Genomic DNA, 19,770 nt, shown 5'->3' with positions numbered 1-19,770 from the left:
GCGCTCTGCCCCAGGCGGAGAGACGGTTCCTTCTACACCCACTGACCTGATCCTTTGACAAGATCCCAGTCCCCCAATTCATCCCCGTGTCTTAGCTCCTCCAGTCCACTAAGCAGTTGCCTGATCCTCCTCCTTTACTCTGATTCCTGCTCCATCCATCGACTCTACCCCTTCCAGTAGTAAAGCCCTCCCCATCCTTTCTCCTTGATTCCTTCCTGCTTCCTACCCCCCCCCCCCTACTCCAGGTGACCTGATCCCTCCAAGGTAAAAGACCCTGCTCCCTCGATTAAGCCTCATCCACTTACACTCCCTTACTCACTGCTCCCCTACCCTCCCCCTACCTCCCACCCCGTGACTCCACCCATCCACTGATAAGATTTTGATTCCCCCCCCCCCCATACTTATCTGATTCCCCTACTCCTCCTTATTTCTCGCCTGAACCCCCCACAACCCACCCCATGAGCTGACCCTTCCAGGTGCAAGACCTTGCTCTCCCCAGTCTTCACAGTTCCTTACTACTCCACCTCCCCTAACCTCATTCCTTTCCCACCCTCCCCTGTTCCCAGTGACCTGACGCCTCCACTGACACAACTCTGACCCCGCCCCCCCCACTGTCGAGTGACTTGGGGGCCATCCATAAATGACGTCACGCGATTTTGGACGATTTTTGCCCCCCCCCCTCCGTTGTCACATGGCGTCACAAAAAGTCAGAACCCCCCCTCAAATATGACGTCACAAAGGTCTGCCCCCCCCCCCACAAAATAAAACATGCTTCAAATCGCTTTAACCTATTGTCATTGCAGTGCGTATTTGATGTGGCGCTGCACTCTGATGTTGTATGCGAAAACATTTATTAAAAAGTCTATGTAATTAAGTAGAACGTGTTGTCTATATTTAAAGTTGCGCATTTTGATCTGACGTCATATTTCTCAAACACCCCCCCCCCCCCTTCGTCAAATACGTCTGACCCCCCCCCCCCAGGTGCGTGACGTCATTTATGGACGGCCTCTTGACTTATCCACTGACAAGTCCCTGCTCCCACTTTTCCCTGCTCCCCCCCACCTCACTCACTCCGTGACCTCATCCCCACAGTGATAAAAGCCCTACTCTCCCCCCCCCACTCCGTTTCTCTCTCCTTTCACCCATAACAAGAGTATTTGGGGGGGGGGGGGTTAGATCGCGTAATTATATAAATGTGTCGTTAAACCCGCCACCACCCGACACATCCAATTGATGAAGCTAGTCGTAATTACCGGGGGAAACGTCGTACTCAAGATTGTAAATGTTGTGGATTTTCTCTCCAACACAGCGCTGTGCTGCTGTGCTAGCAACGAATTGGCCACGTTATGTTTTACGTGAACAAACCTCACTGAATTTCGATTTAAAGCTTTCGTGACTGCAGGGATTCATCTTCTTGGTTCTTTCGGTAAAGTCACGTAGAAGGGAAGTAATAAAATAATAAAAATAAAACACAATAAAATAATATAATTTTATTATAAAACACAATAAAATAATATAATTTTATTGTGTTTTATTTTTTATTATTTTATTACTTCCCTTCTACGTGACTTTACCGAAAGAACCCAGAAGATAAACCTCACTAAATTGTCCCTATCGGGTGGTGGCGGGTTTAACTACACACTTATAAATTTCGATAAAAATAAAACACAATAAAATTATATTATTTTATTGTGTTTTATTTTTATTATTTTATTACTTCCCTTCTACGTGACTTTACCGAAAGAACCAAGAAGATGACTGCAGGGATTCATCTGACTTTACCGAAAGAACCAAGAAGACACCCTAATATATTTAACGCGATCTAACCCAAAATAAACTAAACAAAAGCCCCCTATAGTGGATGACATTTGTCGAGAAAGCTTGCTGGGTGTTAATCTGACTTCACCCATCAAGATCCAGAGGCCCAAGAACTCACCCTCCCCTCCCCCCCGTGTGACCCCTCCACTGTCAGTCACAAGTTGGGGGGGGGGGGTCCACCCAGTACCGCAGTGCGCATGCGCATAGGACCGCCTGAACGCTCGCCTCGTCGTCGTGCGCGTGACGTTACACGCCACCCCCCCCCCCCCGATGCGCCATTGAATTCCCCAACGCGCATAGGCGCGGCCGCTTCGGCGCGCCTCGCGATTGGCCCACCGGCGCGAACCGCCCTCGGCCGGCCAATGGCGCGAGCCGAAACTGAGGGGCTAGCGTACCTATGCGCGCTAGGGAATGTGGTTGCCCCCCCCCTTCACCCCCCCCCCGTCAAGGCGCTATGGCAGGATGGCCTCCCCTCCGGACGAGTGATGCGTTCTGAGCGCTGCCGCTCCCGTCGGGCCGCCCGCCGCTCAGCAGCATGGATAGACTGGTCGATTACTTCGTGATCGTCGGGTACGATCGCGAGAAGAAAGGTGAGTTGGTTCCTTCGCGTCCGCGAGCGGGTGTCCGGTGGGTGCCGGTGGGGGAGCGGAAGGTGTTGTGTGGTTGGTCGGGGGGGGGTGGGGTGGAGGTGCCTTTGGCCTTATGCGCCCGGCCGGGCCTGACCGCCTTGACTCGGTTGGATATCTAGGCGAGGCCGAGGCGTCGTTTGTCGGGGTGTGTGTGGTAAGGCCGCACGATGTCGCGCTCAGGCGACGCGGTTATGCAATGACGTGAGGGCCTAGAGTGGCGACGAAAGTGTGGGTTGGTGTTTGTTTAAATGACTGTTGTTTAAATGACGGTCATTTAAATGGCAGTGTGTTGTTTGTGTGCGCGTGTTTGCAATGCAGCTGTCGCGTTGTTGTGTAAACAACGACATTGGGACATTCCTACACAGGACGTGCCTTTGAAGCACAGCGTTGTCGGCGTTGTTTTTTCTGTGGCCAGTTGCATTAAAAACACCGATTGTTGTTATGTCCATTAACCTGCACTGCTTTAAGTGGCACAGTTGGTGGAAATACGGTAATAACGGCGTTGTATGCAACTGGTCAATAGCCATTGGAAGTCCTGTACAGTGCTATGTGAGTTAATGTGTGTGAGCAGCGTTATCTGTCGAGGCAATATTTGACGTAGCATCTTTTTGCAGCAAGCAATGTGAAATTATGTACTGATGTTTGCATTCTCAGGTAATGTTACGAGCGTAATAAAATACATCACGCCAAGTACACTACTCCATTGTGGGTTTTTTGTGTGTGTGGTGATAACCTTTGCAGGAATCTTGTGGTCAAAAACACTGCGATACAAATCTTTATTTTAGGATTTTAACCTAAACTCTGCTTTGCAGCTTTACGTGTTGGTCAATAGTGGATGTGTGTATTCGCCTGTATAAGCCAACTGATGTGTTTTTTTAAACTCTTAAAATGCAAATGTTCACATTTTATTCTGAAACCACTCGCAGTACTGTACTTCCAAAGGCACATACCATTATTTTCGTGAAGAATGTGAAGACCAGAACCCTCGATCAGGAGGTTCCAGTTAAACAACTGATGACGCTGCTTATTTACAAAATTTTACTGCGTTCACGATTGACCAGCGGTACAGTAATCCTCCTACCCCGTGTTACTTTATACACCTCCTGTTCATTCCTTGGGCTACGTTTACGCGACGTGTTTTGTTGCATTATTAGTTTCGAAAAAAACCTGTTCTCGCATTAACGTTGACAGTATTTTTGGACGGTATAGTACAATACTGCATTTGTACTTTTTAGTGTGGCCAAATACAAGCAATCATTTTCCAAAAACTGCAATACATTTATAGAAATGGAACGAATAACGTTTTCTTGGAATTTGCTGTGGTTTTGAGTGCTAATTTTTATACAGTGTTGACCTGAATAAATTATATTTTCTATACCCGTTTTGATGTTTAAATATGATATACATATCATATGATATACATATCATATTTAAACACATGCAAGCATTTCTTTACGTGTAGGGATGTGGTTTATTTGTTTTAATAGCTACGTCCTCGCTGCCAACAACAGATAAAAAGAGCTGGCATATAGGGTAGAATGATTTTGACCAAGTTTACAACAGTTTCAAAGATCAGACCTATACATTTAAATATATCAAGCCACCATATAATGGATCAGATTATAGGATGATTATTACACTTACAATAGCGTTATTTATTTCAATGATAATACGTATACAGCAACCACACTGAAGTTGTTGATCTTTACTTAATAATGCATTGAACATAGATCAGGCTGAGTGTGTTAAAGTGCCCACATTGGGTATTACTAATAGATGCCAAAGCACAATGAATCATTCTCTCAACTGCTCATTGTGCCACACCTTAGGGTGCTTAGAAAACCCTCAGCAGACATCATTTATCTCCAAACCAGAGTTAACATTTGCTCCATATGACTAGAGGAAAGTGGTATTGGACAAATTGTTCTTGACCAAAGACATGTCTTTTAACATTCATAAATTTACAAATTGGCAAGACAGTGTCATGTATGTAGTATTTTTAAGCTAGAGGTGAACAGGTTAACATGCCATTGCTGTGATGCCACCACACCTAGCCATTGCTTTCATCCTTCTGCCAGATCCCGTAGTTAATGTAAAGTCGACCTCTGACCTCCAAGATCCACTGTTACAGTATCCTATTACTGCATCTGGCTTTAGCTCTTCCCATTGGTCACCAACAATTTGTGCTATTCCAATGCTTCTCTCAGCAGCCAGTCATCCTCTGTTGAGCACAGGTTGCATCAATAGATACACTTATTCCTGGTTAAATCTGTAACATGTTCTTGCCACCTTCTAATCCTGACTTTCAAGCTGCTTACGATAGTCTTCCATTATATTCCCATCATTGCTTATATGTACACCTGTATCCATAGGACAGAATAATATTTTTTAGTTGCCTCACATTATTTGGCACAGTTATTAGAGCAGTTTGTCCATCGTTTAATTGTGTAATGTTTCTCAACCGAGGCCCAAAGATACACTGCAAAGAAGTAGCGTCAACATTTTTGCTGCGAGCTGCAGAATTTTAGACACGTAAAACTCTCCCGTGGGTGGGTCCCCATGATACAGTGTTTGAGTTGACGCGACACTGTGTGTGAATATACACTGACTTGGGCGTGGCTGAAACTGAATCAGCGTGCCGTAAAAGAAAATAAAAGATCGCATTGCTTGTTCTATTCACGGCAGATACTTGTTGAGCGGGACGCGTTCGTGGTCGGCCTTCTGCTTCCACTGTGACCATGTGATCCTGGCAGGCAGGCAATGTTAAGAGTGGATGCCTGCGTGCGTGGCAGATGTTAATGCCAGAAGGCACACACAGATAAAGAGGCTGCAATGAACAGCCCAGCTAGCAAGTGCCCCGAGCGTGGGAATCTGGTCCTCAACCTTCCTCTCGGTGCACTCTGCCTTGTCTGTTTATTGACTTGTCGATGGAAACATGTAATTCATCAATATGCATCGTTATTTTGAAACCAAAATAGCTTTTTGAATGCTGTGAAATTAACTTGCAAATTGTTTAGAAATAAAAAAAAAATTCCCATGTCACCGTAAATTTTCACGTGGTTAAACATTACTGTATATTGAGAATACTTTGAAGTGTTTGATTTCTTCATACTTTCTGTGACAAATTACATATTTTTTGGTAAATGCCTAAATAAGGACATCATGTAGAAAGAGTCATGGGTGAGTACAGTATGTACAATGAATGGGATCTTCTGCTATTTAAATAACTTGCTTTTCCCACTGGAAATAGGAAGTGTACTGTGTGTACTGTTTGTAAAAATAAAATCCATTTTCAGTGGAATGGGGGAAGCAGGATATAATGTAAATGTTTCTTATGTACCCCACATGGGTACTGCTGCTATTCGTCCTGAATGCTAATGAAGCCCGTTGTGGGAGAATCTGGCAAGCATTGGACAACCCTCTATGTTTAACAGCACTTGGGTGCATGCGCTGGTATGCATCTTGATAGAAAGCAGAGCTGTGCTAATTTAATTGATTTGGGTTATCACAATGCGTTGCAGTCAGCTGGTTTTTGAATTGTATATATATAATGCTGACTGGTCCTGTGGATCTTTTTTTTTTTTAAACTTAAACGTCCACAATGTAAAGACGGAAGTGATGTTAGACACGTTGCACCATAACACTGCCTTGGCTGACGTAATTATGACAAGTGCTTAGTGGATTCCAGTCATTTACTGCTTTTATGTGTCTGCTTCTTCATTCGGTGAAAAAATTGAGCTGGTTTTGGAAGCAGATGGAGTGTGCACAGGATATCCTGCTTTCCTGTTTTCATTGTGTGGACAGACCAGATATAACTATAGTCTCGGTTGGACCTTTTCACCTGAACGCCTGACCTTGAAAGTGCTGCCTGGGTTATCGGAGGCTGAGGTTTGGCTGCTGGCTTTCTGTTGGAGTTTCCGTAGTGAAATTGCTTCTGAGCCCATGGGCCAAATAAAAAAGTGAAAAAACACACACTTGGAGCTAAGATGCAGCTGACAGGTGCTGTTGGCAAACAGTTTGATAATTGTTTTGACTTTGCTTAACATGCATAAAAGCTGGATGTTTTCAACATGTTTTTGAAAGGTACATGCTGCAGCAATGTCGAACTGGGTTAGGTCAGCATCGCCATGAAAATATGCTTGTAATTTTGTTTTGCTGAAATTGCAGATTGGTTCTCTGAACCATTGTACATTTAATTGCAAGAGGCCCAATGTAGAATACTTATAATTTAAGGAGCTCTGCATATTGGTATATGTGCGTGCTTGGAATTACACATAGAGCCAGAAAGAGGAATATATGAGTTTAAGGACATATGCAACTTTGAGACATATTCACTGTTACAAAAAGTAAGTGGATTTCAGTAAGACAATTGACGATACGGGATAAAAAAGCGTAATTTTACCAGGTAAGGTCGACTGAGCTATATAGCTCTTTTAGAAGCGACCTGGCCCACAAATGATTGTTCATCGAATTGACTTATGTGGAAATTCATATCGGCCAAATGCTGTCGGTGGTGAGATTAACAGTGGAGTGGCAGTCAAAGTAGGGCGCACACCCAACAGGACATCTACAACAGAGATGGAGCAATGATATCGGCTTATATGCAGGTGCTAGATAGGTTGTTGCATCGCAAGACTGTGACAGATGGCCACAGCTTTGGGAAGCTTTCATCCTGTGGTGGATTGGTCATTACTCATGAAGATAATGCTGATCACTGTTTGTCATATCCAGCAAGTCGAGATAGTCTGGTTTTTTTTGCATTTTCACATTTGTATGGGTAATTGTTATGTTAAAAAATAAATTGTGATGGTCTAATTGTTTCAAAGGTATATGATGGACATTGCCTATTGAGAATTTAAATGTTTTTTTCTGCACCTGCACCAACTCGGAAACTATAACAGGCAAGGTAAGCATCGTTATCTGAGAACAATAACATATACAACCTTGTAAAGTTGAACTGCAATAACAGTTGATTTTGAAGACTCGTTTTAAGTACAGGTAGACCTCGCTTAATGCTCAAGATGTGTTCCTAGAAAAGTGAGCGCTAATTGAAGCGGCGCTAAAAGGGGCCATTATACCATTGTTTCTATGAGGATGCATTCCCGACGGCGTTATTTCTTTCAAAATGGGACCGTTTTGCCAGTATCAGAGGATAATTCTTTTTTTACCCTTTCGGGCAATAAAACATGAGGTGTTAAGCTGTTCAAACACCAAATAGAAACATTTTGCAAGGAATCAAGTTCGCACTAACCACACGTACTTGTGGTGGACATGCAAACAAACATGCTCTGATAATATATGCATTGCCTTTGAAACTGATTGGGATACACCAGAGACAACCTTCTTTAAGGCCTCGTCTCACCAATGCCAGACCAGAGAACGCCAAAAAGCGAACAGTATAAAGACAATGCCACTATCAGGGCATTTATAGCTTGGGATGAGCAGCTACAAAATGGGACTATTTTGCCAGTATCAAAGTATGAAAAAAAATAGTTGTTTACCCTTTATGGCAATAAAGATGTTCAAACACCAAATGGAAACCTTTTGCAAGGAATCAAGTCTGCATTAACCACACGTACTTGTGGTGAACATGCAAACAAACATGCTCTGTTAATGTATGCATTGTCTTTGAGACTGATTGGCCTACACCAGAGACAGCAAAAGGTTTCTATTTGGTGTTTGAACATCTTAACACCTGTTTTATTGCCATAAAGGGTAAAACCTATTCTTATTTTTTTCATACGTTATTTCTTTCGTATGAGCACTATATAAGGGCCCCATTGAGGTATTGGTAATAGCGCTAATAATAGAGACGGTAAAAATGATTTCGTAAATAGATTAAATTGCTTCTTAGAATAACAGTAAGTATTAAAAGTCTGTACTCACGAGTGAATTCTATTGTACTCGTACAAGGCAGCGGTGGGAGACGAGGTTCTGGGAGCCGCTGTGCTCCCCATCTGGGTCATTCTCAGTGAAGAACCCCAGGACCTCCGTGATCTTCGTGATGCCCTCAGTCTCAAGTTCCGTGGCGAAGGTTTCTTTGAGGTGGTGCCTGAGGCTCCCATCTTAGTCTCGCGAGTTTTCATCTGGCTAAACTGAAATAACATTGACAAATTGTTGATTTAAAAAAAATCTTGACGACGAATTGTGATAATCTTATCGTGGGGGTGGAGGCTGGTTGGTTGAGGACATATGGTGCTCTCATTGGCCAAGCGAATGATTTCCGAGGCCAGTGCTGCGTGTTCTCACTCGTAAGTGCGTTTTAGATTTTTGTATATATTTTTTTTACATTTCCCAAGTACAAAGAGTGCTATAACGAATCTGCGTTCTACGGGGTTGCGTGAAGCGAGGTTTGCCTGTATCGATAGTATTCCTGTCATGTATGTTTTGTTTGTAAACGTTTAGTATTTTTGGACACGCGGAGGCACACTACTTTTTGGTGGTTCCCACAGTGGAGTGTTTAATTTTTAGCATAGGTTCAAATTCTCGAAATGTCATTGCACTTTAATTTGTTGATAATTTTGCTTTTAAAACTGCTATAAAAACATGATGAAACATTCAAAATTTACAATGAACAGTATTTATTTTTGGTTTTATATTGTTCGCTTTGAAGAAAACATGATTTCAACTGTACGAAAACATTATAAGGTCGCATTTATTATACACATTGCTTGCCACAAATGAACCACAATACCTTGCCGATCTAGTCAAAGAGCATAAACCATCACGCGAACTCTGGTCATCCTCGCAGCGGCTTTTGGCTAACCATCGAACAAAGATGATCACTTCATCGCGCGTTCAGATGCGCTTCTGCGGCGGTCTGGAACGCTTTTCCCATATTAGGAAGCCACTGGTGCTACATACATTGAAATATCGATTGAAAACTCATTTCTTTAGAACTGTTTTATGTGTTTTGTTTGTTGTCCTCCCCCTGCACCTCCGATTAGCATGGTTCTCTACGTACGGTGCGAAAGAAGTTCAATATACATACATTTATGCTGGTCTGTAATAATTATTGGCTTAATTTGTACTGGTGTCCAGAAGGGGTTAATCAGAAAGTTACAACGGCAAACAATACAAAACATGATAAGAATGCAAAGTATAAGAAGGGTAAGAAAATCACAAAAAAACTTTATATTTTCCCACGTAAAGCAGCGAGGGATGAATCTGTTTCACCACTCTATAGGCAGGCATTGGCACATGAAAGTTTCCAGAGTTGCTTGTTTAGTGCAAATAACTTAAATGTGTGCATAGCAAATACTTAACTTCTTTGTAGCTTGGCATTTAACATTTTAGTGGGTAAGATTCAGCATACTTGGCTCAACTGAGTATAGCTTGTGTTGTAACATTTTCCACTTGTTTTTATTTAAGATCTAAAAAAGAAACGCGAATGGAAAATTACAATTTTTTGCTGCATCATGCCTGGTTAATCGCAGTAGATACATGACTTGATGCATTTACTACCCTTCGGAGCTAATTTACTGCAATAATGGGTTAGTTTTCTAAGAACAATCATCAGTAATTTTTAGTACAAATAGATTTGCACAACCGCTGAGTGTTTAAAGCGACGTAGACTAATTGTCGTGAAATGATAGGGAAAGTAAGATGTCTCGGTAACGTCAAGAATTCTCGAAACATTCGGTTGGAAAATAATTCAACACGAGAGGAATGTGAGAACCCTTTCTTAACTGTCCCACTGTGACTGTCAAATGTTGACATGGGACTGACCTTCATGTTATAAACTGCAGTATGGGTGGAATAGCTTCTGTAGCAGTTATCTGGCGCCAGTGGCTCAGTACGACATACACATGTCACTGGTCAAGGCTTCATATCAACCCTGGTCAGTATCCCAGCAGGGATGGAGACAACAACTGCGTCTTATCAGTTGTTGGCTTTGACTGCTAATGACATGAGCCATGTTTATTTAATGGGTCAGTGGGGGGTCTGAAGTACTAAATTGACTCGGTATTTGGTAATTAAGTCTTGATCCTGATAGACGATATTCTGATGGAGTGCAAGCCTGGTATGCTGATCACCAAGAACACAGACCTCACTTGAACTTGCTTGACACGTGGACGATATGGTAAATGATTGCTTGGTATGCTGACTGCTATTAGAGTGGGTCCAACATCAGGGCTTTGGCGTACAACGAGACATGTGCATCTTGGGATGATAGAATTGTGACTGTCCGTCGCCCTCTTGTTTTTCTCTCTCAATTAATAAATACTCCGGACCAACTTTATGTGAAACATAACATCAAATGTGTTTGGAGCAAGGCCGTAGCCATGGAGTCAACATTGGGGGGGACCCAAATCTCCAAGGGGGTCTGGGGGTCCCCCCCCCAGAAAAATAAATAAATCTAAATTTGAAAACGAATTTCCTGCCATTTCCTGCCTAAAATATGAAACATTTCACTAATACATGGAATAGGCTTTTTATTGATTTTTACAATAATGTCTAATAGTGTATTGTATTACATTGCTCTGTTTTTACTTTTTACCTTTTCTTGTTTCATTGTATGTAATGGCAGAGATTAGGGATTCATAAAGTACAACCATAACCACAGTCATATAAACAGAAATCTATGCATTGTTATATGAAGACAAGTCCAGATATTGTGGCCAAGGTTTAGCAAATTGTTGTTTTTATTTACATAGCATCGAAATTTATATATTTTGAAATATTTTATAGCAATATATTGGGGGGGACATTTTGAGCATATTTGAATGTTGGCGGGGATGTGTCCCCCCCAAATATATATTATAATTACGGCCTTGGTTTGGAGTGCAATAGTGCAAAAATTATGAAGATTGGTTCATATCTATATATTGGTTAGAATACTTTTGGTAGCCATTTGAAAATGTTAATCGTTATAACTTGATTTATGCTGCTAATAAATCTGGCTATAACCATCATGGATTTGTAATTCAGAGATTGTTTTGGAGAAATATTTTCTGTTTGCGTCACTCTGCCAGTTTACTCAGAGTAAATCTCCAGTAGCAGTTACATAACCCACAGTTCAGCAATTAATCATTCAATTTAACATCAAGACCTTTTTTAAATAAAAACCAGGACAGTGTAAACTAATCAGCACTGTATTAAAAAATGTTTTTTTATGACATTTCACTGTTAAGGAGACTAGATGTATTGTTTGACTTTGCTGGTTTTGGAAAGCAGCCCATTTGTAATGAGCTTCATGAGTTAAATATCGGTAAGGAAAGTATGAAATAACACTTTAATTCTAAATCGGTTTCTTAAAAAAAGAAAAAAAAGACATACATTATTCAAAAGTAGTATCCCGACCAAAAAGTGTGGGCCCATTGGGATTGTGCGGTCTACTACTTTGGCTCCACTGAGTGCTCCTGGTTTTCTTTTGAGTTTTTAAGCATGCATTTAACTCTCTACAAATGTCTCAATTTTATTTGTTTTCATTTCATAGGAATAGTCGGAGGTTGTACCAGTACATGTAAACAGCATTGCAAACTGACTTATTCATGCTAGAATCATATTTAAGTGATGTCGTCACAAAAAGGCATGAACAAGTCCAGTTATAGTTTGACAAACAGACGTCTTAATTCTTTTGAAACTTGTATTATTACAATGAAAGAGTTGTTTTCAAACACTGCATAACAGCCAAGAGCTCTCAGGCTTGAATAAGTGTCTCAGTGCTGCACTATATGTGTCATCACTTTTGTGAATGAATGAACTTGTAAAAAAAAAAACCCAACATGCTAGATCATGAAAATACGTTCCACTTTGAGGAATTTCATGGTATATAAGGAAAAGTCAACATGTTAAATGCTGCTTTGTTAGTCTAGCATGTACCCCTGGATGCACATCTGCTTGCACAGCCCTTTTTCTCAATCCACTGCTGGATGAAGGCCTCCGCACACTGAGTCATGGGCGTTATTGATCGGGCATCACCATGCTGGTTGATGAATGTGGGGAGCATCGTACTTCACAACAATGGATTTTGCTGCACTTGTATTTGCTGGTCACCCCGTAATTCTGCAGCAGCCTACAATAACCTGACGCGCGTGATGGTCACCCATTTATTCACGATCCAGGCTCAATTATGCTTGGCTTTGGAGATCTAAAGATATCAGATGTGCATCTCGTTATTTTGCCATAGGCCCGGTATCTCTGTACAATGAATGTATACTGTTAACCAAATGTTTGAAAATGTCTTCTAAGGGGAAATATGCGGAGCGCGTGAGCATTTTTCTTAGTTCATTTGACATGATGTATGCCGTTTGTTTCACCATCTAGGGACTGGAGAGGGCCAGGGGAAGATCATCCAGCGTTTTCCGGACCGAGAATGGGAGGATACACCGTTCCCACAGGGAATTGAACTGGTATGGACTCAATAAGTCCCACAGAAACCCACTGATCCCCTGAGTCATTTATGATTTTTTTTTTTTTACAATTTCCTGCTGAAATTAGCCCTGAGCCAGTGGTGGAAATTCCACATTCCACTGGTGGGGATGAGTCTAATCCATAGGACAGCCACTGGCTACATATTCTTGGTTCTTTCGGTAAAGTCACGTAGAAGGGAAATAATAAAATAATAACAATATAAAACAATAAAATTCTCACGACGTTTCGACTTTACCGAAAGAACCAAGGATATGAATCCCTGCAGTCACGAAAGCTTTAAATACAAATTTAGCCACTGACTACTTTGTCTAATGGACAAAGTGCAAAACTTGTATGTGCTTATGTAAAGAACATACATTACCCGTTCACATGGAATACCTTTTTTTAAATACATTTGTTCTTGCAGTTTTATAGATGGATATGCTTGGTTAACCTGCATTACTAACACAAGGGTGGCTGCACAGTAGAGATGTCTATGCCTAAATATTTATTTCCCAACACCTGTCAGCACGCCTGTGGTGTTAATTCCAGGATGTCAGTAGCACTGTTCTTGCTGTGCAGTGACACATACCAATCCACACCTCGCTGTGCAAGCGAAACAAAGTGATCTAAAATTTAATTTAACCAAAAACGTGACGCCAAGAATAGGACCATGTGAAATAGACACTTTAATTGCCTTACTGTTTTACAATTACTTTATTATTCTTTTCTCTGCATTTGTAGCCCCATTGTCTCATGAGTTTTAATGAGCTCTTCATAATTATTATAAAAATAATTTATAGGTCTTTCATGATCCACTGCTGTATCGTATGCATGTATGTTGAACTTCTTTCGCACCTTATGTAGCCACCGTGCTTATCGGAGGTGCGGGGGAAGGGCAACAAACTAAACGCATACTGCCAAACCGTGTCGGTCATGGAGGTTTTTTGACCTTCATTAAGCTGGGATGATGTAGTAGAGGGGGAAGATGGCCAGGACTGGTTCAGATCTCACTCTCCGCTGATGTTAGTGTTGCCGAGTACAGTGCACTAACCACTACCACCACTGCTCCACCATTGGAACTCTTACATGGTCATAGATAACTGATACATTTTTATGCTTGAGAATTTTATACTTTAAATGTACAATTTTGTGCCACCAATTAATAAAAGCTTTGCTGATTGTTCATATGTTAGTGTTGCCGAGTATAGTGCGCTAACCACTACCACCACTGCTCCACCATTGGAACTCTTACATGGTCATAAATAACTGACTAATTTCTATGCTTTAGAATTCTATACTTTAAATGTACAATTTTGTGCCACCAATTAATAAAAGCTTTTCTGATCATAAAAAAAACTAAAACCTAAGCATGCACACGTGGTTAATTTATGTTTAGCTGATGTGTGCAGTTTGTGGCTTCTCTCATTCTCATTTCACTTTTAGTGTAGCAACTATTGCCCAGGGTTATCTGACCGAGAAAGGCCAAAGAAATCTCATCTTATTTTTTCTAAACTGCAACACAACATAATTGACACATCTTTTTCTAAATACATAAATCATGTTTTTTGGTGGCTTTGGTGGTTGATAATTTGTGATAGATTTTTGCATGTTGAAATTAAATTATGCCTTCTTGTACAATCAGGGTGGTTAAAATTGAACAGTAATTAATTACGACACGAACTTAACAAGTGTGATATATCATCGGACAATATTTAGTGTCACTCCTACAATGTTTGACAAAACAGTATTTTGAGAAATATTTGTAATATTTGGCCAATACAGTTTTGGAAATTTGTTTAAATTCCTCTCCCAGAGTTACTTTGTAAAAACCTTGCAATTACATATGTGATGTAATTTACTTTATTGTGCAAATATTGTTTCATGTTAATGGATAATAATGTTTATCTTCGGTTATATATGAACATTGTGGCTTACATACGCCGAAATATATTTAACTATATTAATGCTGTCTAAGTTTGAGTGTTATTACGTGTACATCATTTGCTCTTTGTAGGGATCGTGTTGTTGTTACATGTTTGCCTTCTTAATCATTTTGAATGCTTCCGAACCTCAACCATGACTGTATAAACTGACATTCCAATCCCATGGACAATTTAAATGTCAAAATACATGTGTAGAAGTTTATAAGCTCTTGTGCAATGTCATGCCTAGTCCATCCTATAAATCGGAAATGAAAATATGGCCAAAAGGAAGTCCTGACTGTGCTGAATTCTTGAGATTCCTATGTCCTCTGGTTGACACACCACTGAGTCAAAAAAGCAAAAAAAAAATTTATTGTTTCCGGCACATTAAATAAACCAACCGTTGCAACTGAACATACCATTGTAATCTTTCTACCCAGCTACACAAAATCTACATGCATTTCCAAGAGATTATCTAAACCATAGTCTGTATTTTTTACAAGGGCGACATTTTTTCAAAGTTTGTATGAAAACTGTCAGTGGTGGCTCTTGGTATAGTAGAAGAACATCGCTGAAATGAATTACTGTTTATAGAAGTTGTTACTGCAGTTTATAAACAGTATTCGGCAAATAACCTAACTAGTGTCTGTAATTCCTTAAACTTAATGGGATACATTTTGGAATTCACAAATAATGCTTTTTTTAAAATATGGGACAGGACAACTGATAATGTTAGCAAGGTACAGTATACGCACTGGCTTATAATTATAGGAACGTATTTCCATGACATGTTTTGAATACAATCTTTTATGTTAAGCATTGTTAGATTTTCTTTATTGCAAGATTATGTTACTTTAAACTATACCAGGCATGCCTGCTACAGGATTGAGCAAAGAAGGAAATACAGACAAAAACGATGCATGTCTTCAAATATTTTATTCCCCCGGTGCACAGCTTACACAGAGGCGTGTGTGTCAAGTCTCCATTGTGTACGTGCCGGTTTGCACTAACATGCCTCGACAGTCACGCCAGCTCTGGCCGAGCAAAAATGTGCAAGTTGTGCTTGGAGCACATAACGAGCTGAGGTTTTGAAATAAAAAAAGTATTCCTTGCGTCAAGATGCATAACCTAACAGAAAACAATTGCGTGACCTATTATGATACTGTACCAATTGGCAATCACATTACTTAAATATGGCAGTGTAAAGCATTAACGTGTCACCTTTAAGCTGTGTAAAGAAGCACTGTCTGTAATTTTCTGGAACTGGAACTATTTGAGTATAACCCCCCCTCCATTTTGTATTTTCATTACCGAAGGTGATGTGCAGCGCATTATGCTAAATGTCACGTCCATACAACATTTTGCAGGAAAAAAAATCATAAAATTATTGCACTGACATTCCACATGGATAGAAATAGTATTTTTTCACGTATGTTTCAGCATAAAAAAAAATCTATCACGAATAAGAAGAAAGTGAAACTAGCAGGGACACGTGCATGCCCACCATTCATGATATGTCTGGACGTGCAGTGGTCCTAAATCTTGAAGGTGAACAATTTCTATTATAAGATACGTTACTAAGTGCTGATTAATTGTCTCCTGGGATAACTGCTTGAAATCATGCTTTACAAATTATCTTAGGCATTTCGATTTAAAGGCATGTCACATTGGAAAGTGGTTTATTTGCATAGCGCATGGAGATAACTCCAATCATATTACAGTGCAGCCATGTGCTAGAATTGAAAATGTGATGCTTAATACTGAAAATATAGGCATGTTTGAAAATTAAAGGGCATATTGGGATACCTGGTTTGACATTAAGCATGCTTTCATTTGCATCAAGATAATATTGAATTATTGTCCTCAAGAAAGCGAAACTTAAAATACGATAACAAGAAATTCAACATAGTCATAAGTTTTTTTCTCTGGATAAATAGTAAAACCTTCAAATGCTTCTGTGACCATTTGAGTTGTCCTATAAGTGTTGCAATGAAGTAAATATATTTTGAGATTTAGTACCCTGTTCTAAAGCAGAATAGAAGTGAAAAAGATTACCCGAGTACAGTACTTTGTACACGATGCTAGTTTTGTAATGAATTAAGAATGCGTGTGGTCACACCATAAGGCAGCTCGTCCACTGCAGATGACCCAACTCCGATCACATTTAATGGACACGATTACTTATGAAACCCAGTAAAGTGGTTTACACGCCGCTTCATCTGTCTGAGGTTAAAACGGTGTACGTGCACATATTCACGCGCACCAATTCGCGCATGCTCTGGCACTACAATTTGCCGCTGGAATGAACTGTATTTAAGAAAGTTTGAACTCGGGCAACGATGCATCACCATTCTGAAAGACTTGCTCTGTCTTTGCCGCGGTGTCATCGTGGCACCGCATAAGAGGGGCGATTAAAAGCTTAAATATCTCTCAGAAATGATTATTTTCACACACTTTTTTTCACGTGTGTATCAGAGTTGCTATAAATGAAGTAATGTTTAAAGTAAATTTTAATTTTGTTGCATTAACTTATTTATTACATGCTTTTTTTCAAATATGGTCCAATATAAAATAATAATCATAAAAATAACAATGTACACCATTAATATTCAACGAGTGGAAGGTTCAATTTGAATGTAGGACATGTAATTCATTGCTGTGTTTCTTTAGCTTTAGGTTAATGTGGTTATACCTTTGAAAACCTTTATTGGTATCGAATGACTGTGCGATGTTTAATCTGTAATATGGTCATAAAACAGGAAATGTGAACCCCTCATGTCGTATTGTTAACGTCCTCAGCTGGCGTTCAGGCATGCCCATTGACTAGGCTGGTAGGAATAGCAGCTGGTGAAACATTCCTCCAGTGCGCAGGCGGCTGCTGGGAGCCCATCATTACCTCTAAAGTGTGACACAGTTGTTCCATCCACGCTTGCTCCCTTCCTCTATCCCCCCCCCCCCCCCCCCCCCAGTGCCCAACACATTCCTCAGCGCATTTCCTATTATCCTGCACCCACAAACAGTCACTTAGTCCAATCGTTGGTCTTGGGCAGGGTGGTCTTTGTGCCCAAATGGATGTCACTTGCAGTTGCCGTTGGTCTGTCCCTTGAGTGCATAAGGAGGGGCACATTTTAGAATTGTACTTATGCACGTTTTTTTGAAATATTGGATTGTAACAGGTTTCACTGTCGATTTATCTGCACTGACCAGTTTATTGCTTTGACCTGCTGTCATGGACCACTCGTTGCTTTTATGTGGGCACATTCTCACTGACCGCAATGTAATTTTATAGGTAATTTTACACATTCGCGTGGATATGTACCTTCGCACATACTTGTAGTAATTTATATTGACAGGGTCCATTGAACCTTGTTATGTCAAGTCATTCTTTGCCAGATGAATGGCCTCATTAACCATCTTGTACATTATTATATATCCGTTGTTTGTATAAACAATTACTCGTTTTAACTCGATGGTATATTCTTAATCACTTACTGCTTTAGCAGGGTGGAGTGGTGGCACAATGGTTAGCACACTGCGCTATAAATTTGGCAACTTGAGTTTGATTCCCAGCCTTAGTTATGTGAACTGATGCTGTTCCCCCACCCTCAGCAATTTGCACAGACCAGCATGCTGAAGTATGGTCAGACAACCCCCATGACCAAAATGTGTTGGCACACTTTCATCCAGCAGTGGATTGATAAAGGGCTGTACATTTTTAATTATTTGCTGCTTAAACAATATTGGGATGGGTATTGACTTTACTGCACATTATGTGCACTGCTTAGCGAGTTTCATTATCAAGTCCTGAGGTCGTTTGAGACAAGTGGATTGTCTTTGTTTATGACTTAGATTGCACGAGGTTTTCTAAGTATGTTTCAAAGTGCAAAGCGAGCAGAAATTGTGCTCGTTTACAGGAAGCACTTGTAAACAATGGCCAGCTGTACGGTGCTTTAACTTCAGCAATGTGGCACCGAGCACAAAGTGGGTGATGTATTGATGAGTGACCCTTGACTTGAAGTTGCTGCCTAAATTAAATATGAAAGGCCGAGTCAAGGCAGAGCTCCCAGTTTTAGGTTTTTCAGCGTGCGGCCGGCCGGCCTGCCAGACATGATGCCGCTGGAGCAGTTCTTTGCCCCGTGGGCTCGATATTGGCAGTGTCTGTGCCTCCTGCTGAGTATGGGGAGCCAGGAAAGCTTACGGGCAACCGCTTAAGTGTGGCTGTGCAGGCATCGACACGATAAGCTGGGACGTGCACAATCAGCTTTAAACCATCTGTTGGCTACAGAAATAGGGGTTGGCAATGCGAGCAAGCTGCATTGCAGTGTCTGGCTTGCATCTACCCGTACAGGCCGTCTGTATAGCACACGAGGAATGACGGTGTTGGAAAGTGAATGTCTTCCAAGGGAATCAACAGAAAAATGTTTGTGTAATCTTAAGGCATGAATGAAACTAGTGTAGCTTTCCACCGTGAATTTTCTTGTAAATATGGCTTATTCTGTGGTATCGAGTTTTCCCAAAACAAATTGTCTCTTATCCACAATTTGGTGCAAATTTTTTCTTTTTATCCCCAAGTTATTTGCGGATTTCCATGGATAAGGAATATGAGGAATGCTCTCATTCATGAATTTGCTTTTACGTGAACAGCGCCCCCCACTTCAACACAGGTAAGATGAGTTCTGTAGTGTGTCATCATTGAAACTGATCAAATGTAAGGGTAAAGTGAAGGAATTCCAAAACAAAACCTGGCTTTGTGAAGATGCAACACCAAAAACCCTTTTCATTCTTCATCTCACATTGATTATCCGGCTGGTATTGTTTTCATATGTAACACATGTAGTCTTCTAAAATTGCCCTATAAATTAATCTTCAGTTATTGCAGGTGTGTTAATTGTGTGTTTTATTTAAACGCATTGTCTTTCTGTGTGCCATTGGTGATTGAATCCCCTGGCAGCTGGTTGTACCTATTGGTACCCTATTTAGTGCATTCCCTGACGTGCATATGGAAAGTGAGTTCACTATTGTAACAACAAACTCTGCAATTA

General features: G+C 40.7%; 1 protein-coding gene across 9 annotated transcripts in view; it reads left to right on the top strand.

Annotated features, from left to right (window-relative positions):
* The first annotated feature begins 2,250 nt into the window (after positions 1 to 2,250).
* Positions 2,251 to 19,770, top strand: part of SBF1 (SET binding factor 1) — a 93,647-nt gene continuing 76,127 nt past the window's right edge. For all 9 annotated transcript variants that reach the window (XM_061564403.1, XM_061564401.1, XM_061564407.1 and 6 more), the window contains exons 1-2: positions 2,251 to 2,408; positions 12,717 to 12,802. In XM_061564403.1, the coding sequence (XP_061420387.1) occupies positions 2,354 to 2,408; positions 12,717 to 12,802 (141 nt within the window). In that variant the 5' untranslated portion in view covers positions 2,251 to 2,353. The remainder of the gene's footprint in view (positions 2,409 to 12,716; positions 12,803 to 19,770) is intronic.

Source organism: Lethenteron reissneri, chromosome 33 (assembly GCF_015708825.2).
Source record: "Lethenteron reissneri isolate LAM-NWPU_2019-01 chromosome 33, ASM1570882v1, whole genome shotgun sequence".
In the NCBI taxonomy this organism is placed as follows: domain Eukaryota; kingdom Metazoa; phylum Chordata; class Hyperoartia; order Petromyzontiformes; family Petromyzontidae; genus Lethenteron; species Lethenteron reissneri.
Note: the sequence above shows the minus strand (reverse complement) of the source record. Positions and strands in the feature narration are given on the sequence as shown.